At 40.0% G+C, this 10,263-nt stretch overlaps 1 protein-coding gene across 1 annotated transcript; it reads left to right on the forward strand.

Annotated features, from left to right (window-relative positions):
- The first annotated feature begins 1,622 nt into the window (after positions 1–1,622).
- LOC139637006 (sodium/potassium/calcium exchanger 1-like) lies at positions 1,623–8,375 on the forward strand. Its single transcript, XM_071505474.1, has 2 exons — positions 1,623–1,750; positions 7,356–8,375. The coding sequence occupies exon 2, from the start codon at positions 7,361–7,363 to the stop codon at positions 8,219–8,221; it is 861 nt and encodes a 286-aa protein (XP_071361575.1). The 5' UTR covers positions 1,623–1,750; positions 7,356–7,360; the 3' UTR covers positions 8,222–8,375.
- Positions 8,376–10,263: the final 1,888 nt, after the last annotated feature.

Raw genomic sequence — 10,263 nt, forward strand, 5'->3', positions numbered from 1 at the left:
CCCAAAACACTTATCGAGGTCTTCTGAATGAGCCTAAAAGATATATATAATTCTTACTATCAGTAAATCTCACATGCACTGAATCAGTGTGTCTCCACACAGTCTGACTTCACTCTGTGGCTCTCAGCTCCAGCTGAAGGTGGAAATGTCTAAAACCACCTCAATCATCTCTTGAAGCTGCTCTCTGTAGTTTCTATTAAATGTGATAGCATGTGTATGTGTATGTGTGTGTGTGTGTGTGTGTGCGTGTGTGTGTGTGTGTGTGTGTGTGTATGTGTATGTGTGTATGTGTGTGTGTGTGCGTGTGTGTGCGTGCATGCGTGTGTTGTTGTTGTTGAAAGAGGAATGACTGCAACCATGCACACACCGTCCACCAGCCACGCCTCCTGTCCCAGTACATACCTGCTCCATTTTGACCATCTCGCAATATTTAGATCATTTCTCAGTCTTAGCAGGAAGGTTAGCCTCTCTTTATTATCTTCCAGCCTCTGTCCGCTGTAGGTGGGTCGGCCTGTAACCATTTACGAGCATTTTTGCTGCTGCTGAGAATATTTTCAAAATGTATTTGCCATTTCCTGTTATTTCTTCTGGCAGATTGCCCAAATGAAGTGATGTGCATGTCTATGGAATCTTTGGCCTCAGAATTTGCTGTGTAGTGGTCAGCCACTAACACACCCACAGCTCCTCCAGACAATATGGCTCTGCAACAGGTGATGTCTTTATCTTAGTAATGAAACCATTAACAACATTATTCCAACAAAATCCATGCCAATAAGTAGAACAAGTCTCATGCATGTTCTCCCATTGTTGGAGGGTTATCTTATCATGTGGTTCTTTTTCCATCTCTAAATATGTTTTGTATTAGCTCCTCTGCCACTCGTAATTCCTGGATAAGTTTTGAGATTATTGATTTGGATCCACCAGTCTATGCTTATGTAATCAATTGTATTATTCCATTAGGTTCTGTGTCTGTCTCATCTTATTTCTTTTGAACTCACAGTCTGGAACTTCTGCCTCTAGCGATCTCTCAATCAAAACAATGGTGATGTCATGGAGTAGCGCGGGATCATGGGAGTTGTTGTCTTCTCCTGGTTCGGATCCTTCATCGTCAGTGGTTCAGGATGATTTTACCTCAGGAGGTATTTAGATATGACATCACTGACAAGCGACCAAATGAAACGGAGTACTACCATGATTAAAATCCTAATTTCTCTGGTTGGGAACTGCTAGAAACATTAGGGATAATGTAAGTACATAATTCAGAAAAATATATAACATAGGTCTAGTCATTTGCAGATATTTGTATGTGGAAAAGTTACAACACACCCACAGAGGGTGGGTGATTGTGGCTCAGGACACCATAACTCAACTATGTTTTTAGAGAGAAAATAGTTGTTTACTGTTTAAAATCTACCCCAACATTTCTATACCATAATATGTTATATGGAAAAATCAGTTGAAGAACTAATAGTTGTAGAACTGTTGCAGATAATGTTGTAAATTGTGATGTGTTTCAGGTCAAGTCACAGGGAGATGAATAAATGAGTTCTGTGAACATGTGACCTGGTTCTGTGAAGAACTGAAACCCTCCCACGGGTCTTACTCTTTTTCTGACTGTTGTTCCCCCACCCACCTTCCCTCCTTCTTTCTTTTCTAACTCCCTCCTCACATCCTCATTCACAGCTTCACCTCTTTCAATCTTTCACTCAATTCTTTTTTTATTGGATCTCACTTCACATCAGCTCAGCAGGTAAGAAAACACTTTGACTTTTATCTTTGTTTAGTCTCACACAGAGTGAAATATATCCATTAGATTATTTGAAGATGATGTTAGTGTTTACCCCTTTCACCTGCTGAGTCCAGAATTCATCCACCTCTTTGTGTTTACTCTCCATCAGCCCTATTAACTAAACATCCTGTGTGGTCAACCTGTTAACCCTAGCCTTGTTCACAAGTTCTCTTGAGAAAAAAATCACTTAGTTTTCCTTTATTGAACAGCCTCTTACAGGCTCTTTGTGATTGACTGACTGTATAAATAAATTAGATATCAAATGAAAAACATAATAAAATGAATGGAAAAAGTTTTTAAAAAGTAGCTTGATGAGCTTTTCTATAACTGTAAAATGTCACTAATAAAAAGGAAAAGTCAGTAAGTTTTGAGAAATGTCTTCCATACTGAGTAAAACATTTTCAGATTGTGCACGTTTGACTATGATATGATGGCCGGTGTTTGGTGAGCAGAGGTTTCTCTGTCAGTGGTTGAGTCCAGTGACAGTGGCAGCAGAATGAGTAGAAGTGTCAGGATTCATTCTCACGTCTAGTATTGCTGTCACCAGACTAATTTGATTTAACTGTTTCTTTTAGCACATCATAATTTATATCTAATGCACTTAAGATTAAATATATCATCACAGCCCTTCAAACACATCTGAGCCCCTTCAGCTCTCTTACTTTTTATGCCTAGACACCTGTGACAGGAGGTTTTATGTTTTCTGGTTGTTTGTCAGTCTCATTCTTGTGAAGGTGATATCTCAGTGACACCCACAGGGAACTTCGTCAAATTCATAAACGTTCACCTGGAATAAAGGATGAACTGATTAGATTTGAGGTGAAATTAAACGAGATGAAATGAAGTCTACAGATGTTGTGGTTAAAGGCAGTGTACTGGGTGAACAACTGAGAGGCCTTTCCCCCTGTGGCTTGTTGAGTAAGACAGAAAGACACATTAATGCAAGCATCAGAGTTGCACACTCACGCCTGTCAGACACCTGCTTACTGACAGTTGCTTTTAAATGCAGAGCTGCAGGTAGCTGCAAAACTCCACTTCCTGTTGTGTTACATAGACGTGTGAGGTACACAGACACAACCACATCCTGACTCACTTGGTGTGTGTCTGTGTGTGTATTCTCTTTCTGGTTTCTGTTGCATGAGCACATTCTGCACCAAGGACTTGTTATATCAGTGACCATCATTCATTGGGTCCTACTGAAAACACCAGTCAGAAGGAGACGTACAGACAGTGTGTTTTATAGTCAACACAGTGTAGGTAAAGTCAGAACTACAGACCAGGCTGGACTACCAGCCAGGCCCCAGACCCCCAGGTTTGATTGATCTCACATTTGTCATGAATGCAAGTACAGTAACAGCTATATCAGGTCCTCCACCCTATATCTTGTGATTCTGGTCTCATAGAGGGATTCTACATCGGATTCTATAGTTTTATGACCTGAACTATTTTAGTTTCTATTTGTTGTGTTTTATTATATTTCTTACATTTTTTCTGTGTGTCAAGTAATACACAGGCAGGTCATATTATTCTATTGTAGGAGAACAGAAGGCAGCAACCAACAATTATTCTCATTATCAGTTATTTTCTTTAATCACAGTTAAACTATTTAATGTTCAAAGGGTCAGAAAACAGTAAAAACAAACAAACAAATATTTACCTTTGAGGAGCTGGTAACATTGAATTTTTTTTTCTTTTTTTCATTTTTGTGTATTAATGACTTAAACTGTGAATCAGTTACCAAAACAATTAGTCAACTAATTTCAGCTTTAGAGTAGGTTAGTTTCTGGGTGCCTGGAGAAATCAGACCACTCAGGAGGTTAATTAAGTCGTGACTAATGGCAGAAACACTACACAATATCTTAACTCAGTGGTTCCCAACATTTTTAAAACTCAAAAATGTTGGCGACCCATTTCCAACCCTGTAACAATACGGAGGCTAAATGATGCCTTCACTTTTTATTTTAATGATGATGATCAAATATTCAGGACTGAACTGAAAACAGGGTAATCTCCGTTGTTTTGTTTGTTTGAGATCAGTTGTTGATTCACGATCTGTCTCTGACTCTTTCCTTTTAATTCTTCCTGTTAACTAGCTATCAACTTTGTTTAATCCATGGATGTGATCTTTCAGAGCTCAATCATACTGAGATAGTAAACTAGTATAAAACGTGGTCCAGTGAGTGACAAAATAAAAGTTTCTGTTAGTGGCTGATCAAAGTGATAGGCCTTAATAGTGTAAAAAAAATTAAGGGAGTTCTTCAACATTTTTAATATCTGTGTGTGTGTAACTGACACAAACAATTAATTAATTATTTGTAATTTTTTGTTAATCGACTAAACCATGAATCACTGAATGATTTCAGCTCCAGTGTACTGGTTGGTCTCTGGCAGACATGATGATAGTGTTTGGTCTTCTTGAGGAGATGGAATAAAACAATTATGAAAATGAATATTTGTAGAATAAAAGGTGAAAATGTCTTGAGCTTGTGTTAACCTCATATCTTATTTCAGTTGTCAACCAAACACACATTCAAAACACCAGAGACCTGAGGACCAGGGAACAGGGAGTAAAGAAAAATGAAATTGATGTCTGAATTTTAGGACTCATTTCTACAGAACTCTTTACTTCTACTATGATCTGTTTCTCCTCTCCTCTAGAGTTCCAAACTGTTCCTCCCTTGTTCTGCTCATCCTACATTTAAATAGCAATACAAATACCATGAACTAAATCACACTGTAAACAGTTGGCTGTGTTATAGTGTTACCCTGAAGAGGACTGTGATGAATTATGGAGCCCACGAGGGGACATGGAGAAAAAAACATTGATGTGAACAAGTTACCAAATATATAAATATAAATATATCGTGCCCCCTCCTGACAGATATAGGACCCTGACTGTACACCAGTGTTGGCATTTACAGTTCTAATGTCATTCATGTCTGTGTCAGTAGAAAACAGCTTATGGTACAATTATAGTTTACTCATTATCATGAATAATAAATGAGATGCTATTCATATGCCTGGTTAATGTTCTGATATATGAATTTCAATATGATGCAATGTGTAATCGCATTCTAAATCCAACATCAAAAGCTCAGAGTCAGAATGCCACTTTTGAAATGATATACATACTGTACATATTTATATGAAATAATTTCTTATTCTGACACGTTGGATTTATCTGTAGAATGTAGACTGTAGAATGTGATCACACATTGCATCATATTAAAATTCACATCTCATAACATTACATATATATGTGTGTGTGTGTGTGTGTGTGTGTGTGTGTGTGTGTGTGTGTATATATATATATATATATATTACAGTGGAACATGAGTGGCACAGCACTAGAGATCAGCATATGCCGCTGAGGGGATCGGTATAAGCTGCTCCACCACTAGCCACCTTAGAATCTCTGTGCTCCTCACACACATGTTCTCTACATATAGTGTACATCCATCAGTACAAATGAAGCAGTCCGGACTACTGCAACTGGCTGCTAATGAATTCCACCAAGTCCAGTTGGTTGGCTAATTTGAAAACCTGTAAGCTTGTCCTGGAGCTTCTGACATTTACTGGTAGTTAAGGTAACTAGCTTACTAACCACAAAGACAATTACTCATTTAAAAAGTGGATCCACCTACACATGACCTTAACATCTTATAAGTTACCAGTGTGGTGTGGTACCAATAGGCTCTCTGAAGCCACGCCCACTGTCACTGAGCACCTTCATGTTTTTGGTACGCAGTGAATTGAGCGTGAGCGTGAACATGTCAGGGAAAGTCCACGCACTCACAGGGAGGTGTTACCATGGTTATTAAAGAGCTGGCATGAATATAAATGCTTCCATCTAATATGTACTTTATCTCTTGAACTGAGACTGAAATGTACCTTCATATACAGTAGATACACTTGAACCATTTCCCTTCACACCAAAAACAAACCCTGAGTCCACCAGACCCTCCTTTTCTTGTGGTCTCAGTCATTGTCTGATTGACAGCTTTCACTGCAGTCTAAAGGCTGGTTTATGGTTTAAAGACGTGTCTATATTAGACAGTCTCTCCTAGAAAGCTTTCATAGCATTCACCTTTGTTATTCATGTTAACAGTGATGCGCATGGCTGAATAACAAAGAGAGAGCCTGGCTCCTCTGTCACCACTCAGTTGATCAACCACAATGTGAAGTGGGTGAGAAGGTCAGTTCAACTTCGGTAGGAGAAAAGAAGTGATAGAAATAGAAGCAAAACTAGAGTTAATATTGGTGATTGTGTCCACCTCTGGAGACAGATGTTGGTGAGTGAAGAAATGAAGTCATCAACTCATATATAAATTCAAACATTATTATTTGAATTGGCTGTTTTGGAGTGTTGTTGGACTTCACTGTAACCAATAGGGATGGGTACTGAAACCCAGAATTAAACAGGCCCCAGGGCTAAATTATTAAAGACCATAGCAAATGGTCACAAAATGGTGAAAATAAGAAAATATATCTCCTATTTTTTTATTATATAAAATTTTATCTCATCAACTCTGATTAACTTCTGATTAAGAGATTTTCACAGTTCTAAAGAGACTTCTCTGTTTCTGCGTGTGAGGGGCAGGGGCAGCTCTGTCTCACACACAGGAGCACACACACAATCTCAGGCCCTGTTCAGACCTGTTCAGACCTGGTATTAACATTTGTCTCAGGTGATCCAATCACCACTGTTCAACTCTATGTTAAGGTGTGATCGCACCCAAGACGCATTGAGGATGCATTAGAGATTAAATCACTCAGACTACACTGGGAGGTGGTCTGGGCCACATTTGGTCACATTCTTTTAGCAGTGTGAACTTGAATGTGTCTTGGGCCACATTCAAGGACCGCCTCCTTGACTGATGTTCTCTGACATAGTCTAATTAGTTCCAACACAGTTTGTAATGAACTGAAAGTATTTTACTGTTTCTAATGGATAAAACTGTATTTAACTGCAGAGCTGTGAACGGAGCATTGATTCACTCAACACCTCTGTACTGCTCTATCTCTCTCTCAAAAAGTACTGGATCGATAAGAGAACCAGTTAGATAAGAGAACTGTGAAAGTATTGGATCAATAAGAGAAATGGTAAAGTACAGGATCGATAATAGAACTTGATTGATAAGAGTACCATTAAGGTACTGGACCGATGAGCGGTATCAGTAACAGTAGTCGTACTGTTACAATCTAGACCCATACCCATCCCTAGAAACTGAAGAACTCAGAACCAGATCATGGACCGGAAGCTTAAGACCAAGTAAATTAAAGAAAATACAGTAGAACTTCCGACACAATGAACCCAACAAGACAGTGTTCAGTTCATCATGACGCGTGGTGTGTGAGGACATCAGTGTTTATATGTGTGCAATTTTTATGCTACAGGAAAAGCACTGCTTGTTGCTGTGCAGTGTGGGAAGTTGCCAGTAATTAAGTGCATGCCCTCTCACCACTTTCGTTGAGCGGTGCACACCACACATGACCTAATTATACACATCATTATAGCATGCTGCCATTAATCTAACTGGTGTTTTTGTTCTGTGCCTTTTTACAGTCACCATGACTACCAAGGCCATCCTACTTATGAATTTCGTCATGCTAAGTCTCCTGATTCCAGCATCTTCTACTAATAATCAAACACTGGGAACCAGCATCTCCTCTACTCCCCCAGACAACACAACAACTACTCAAGCTCCAGACTCTTCTTCATCTACATGGACTCAGATGTCAGCTGCCACTGTACCACAATCGTCCCCCTCCACAGCAGCACCTACTTCCACAAAAACTGACCCACCTCACCACACTTCCTCCACAGCCTCTCCCACTTCCAAGAACCCTGCATCCAGGTTAATCATCCTCCTGATTCTGTTGGCCATCATGGCATTGGTGCTGGTTGTGGGATGTCTCCATGCCATGTGGGGCAGCCGGTCAGGTCAGGACAGCTGTGTCCTCAGGCTCCTTCTGGGTATGAGGCAGAGGCTGAGCACTGCAGTCGGTAACCTGGAGGACCGGATGGGGCTACGCCTCTGGCAAGGGGGGAAACGAGGTGGGGAGGACGATGAGGAAGAGGCACAGGGAAGACAGGAAGAGGAAGGAGGACAGAGGAGTGATGACGGGGGAGAAGGGAGTAGTAGTGGAGTGAGGTACGAAGAAAAGGGGGACCACGAGGAGGAAGACAGCGATACTTCAGATGACTACTCCAGTATGGAGGGGGAGAACCTGAGGGAGAGTGCACTGAACAGAAGGGAGGAAGAGGACAGGAAGCAGAGTGAGGATGAAGACGGGGAGGAAATGTGTGCTGCAAGTGAGGGATGTCAAGGTGCTGAGGAAGGAAAGAGCAGTGGAGACAAAAGAGGAGGCTCAGAGGAGATAGCACTAGTCAACTCTCCACAGGAGGATGATGATGTTACTGCCTTGTAGTGATAGAGAGATACCGGAAGATCCAGGATTAGAAATGATGAGGGATCAAATTCAGCAGAAGCATGAGCGCAACAGTTTTCTATGTCAGTACTCTGTAATGTGTGGTAAAAGTCAGTGTGTGTTTAATGAGCTTCAAATAAATTGCGGAAATTTCTTCATTTGTCCTCATTCATAACGAAAAAAAAAGTCTTTAATGTAGGGATCCAGACCTCTGGAACCAGTTCTCTGACAGACCCCTGGGACCAAATCTCTGACAGTCCTCTGGAACCAGTTCTCTGATAGACCTCTCAAAACAGTACTCTGACAGACCTCTGGAAACAATACACTGACATTTGTGTGGAACTCCAATCTCAGTGACTAGGTGGCCAGTAGAGGGTGCTATATACCTTCAAGTTTTTTCGCTTTGGTTTTAGCTCTCCAACCGCACCATCAGCCCTCAGAGGGTGTCCCAGCTGATGCCCGGTGGGGGGCAGCAGCATCTAGCAGTGCAGTCCACAGGTCCATTACTGGAGTCACAGATCTTCCCAGTCAAATATGACTGTAATACAAGTGAAAGTTGTTCAGTCAGATTTTTACTGGAGGTAAAGTACAAGAATACTTTATTTAAAAAAATACATTTAAACAATACATTTTTTATGTCAGCACATTGTTTTAGAACAGAACCTAATGAAAGAATCTTCTGACTAACTGACTGTGGAACCTGGGGAATAAAAAGACTGTAGAATGGACTTTAGTCACTAATGTTAACTCTTCATTAGGCTATGAGTTAGCAATGGATTTGGACACAGGAAGCTGTGTGTTTAAAGTTTATCTGGAATTAAACCAACATTACAGACCTCGATGTCTTTTCTCAGACTGGACCATGAATGTTTGTAGCAGTGATATCGTTTGGTCATAGTAAACACAGCAAACATTTAAATGAATTTTTCTTTAATTGTAAACCTTCACAGACAGACTCCAGATCAGACCATGGTCTCTGCTCTAGTAAAGTATTATTAGGACAAATTCACAAATGACAGACAGTGGAGGAGTTGACTGTGATGTTTTTTCTCCTATGATAAAAACAGTATATGGTCTGTCAGATTTTCAAAATAAAATAAAAAAAAAAACATTCCTTCCTCTGACTAAAAGCTGCTTCATAGAAATGTAGTGGAGGAACAATATTTTTATTTAAGTGTAATGGATGAAAAAAGTTTCCAAACAATAATAATGAAATTAAGTACAGATACTGGAAAAATATACTTAAGTACAGTACGCCAGTAAATGTACTTAGTTACTGTCCATGGCTGGCAGCATGAATCAGTGAACTGTATTTATAATCACCTAAAAATGCTTCAGTTTAGATCAACCAGATCATTTCTTAAAAGCACAATCAAGAAACGTTGCCATTGAATAAACAAACAAAAACACACACACCTGGGTGGAGTGACATGGAGATATTCCATCAATGTCACTAAGGAAATCTGTGCTTAATTGAAAATGCCCAGTTTGAATTAACGTTGACTTTCACTTCAGGCTCAAGCCGTTCCATTTATACAATTTAAACCAACTCCAACACTATATCCTTCTTAGATCCCCCATCTGAACCCCAGGCTTGAACAAGCACACCTTATGCTCAGCATGGACTATGTAAGGAGCCCAGAACAGTTGATTGTCATGTCACAAAAAGGTGGGAAAGAGCCCTTTTCTTCTCTGCAGTGGGGCAAACCCTGCCGATAGAGCTCTACGAAGAATATAAGTGAGTTATCACAAAAAAGGCAATACTGCAGCAATTGACAAGGCAAGAGATGGCTTAGCAAAAAATTGCTGACCAATTAAGTGTAAGTCGGACTTATAATTATCTTTTTTTATTATAATTTTTTCCATAAATGAACTTCAAACCACTACATACTGTCAGACTATAGCTATATTATCAGTAGGCTAGAAAATATCAGGTGTATGTTTGAAATGATGGTGTAGGCCAGGGGTCCCCAAACTTTTTCCTGTGAGGGCCACATAACTTTTCCCTTCTCTGATGGGGGCAGGGGTCAGTTTGTAACAGA

This window comes from Trachinotus anak, unplaced genomic scaffold, assembly GCF_046630095.1.
Source record: "Trachinotus anak isolate AG129_WGS33_773 ecotype Australia unplaced genomic scaffold, CSIRO_AGI_Tana_v1 ptg000019l, whole genome shotgun sequence".
Classification (NCBI taxonomy): domain Eukaryota; kingdom Metazoa; phylum Chordata; class Actinopteri; order Carangiformes; family Carangidae; genus Trachinotus; species Trachinotus anak.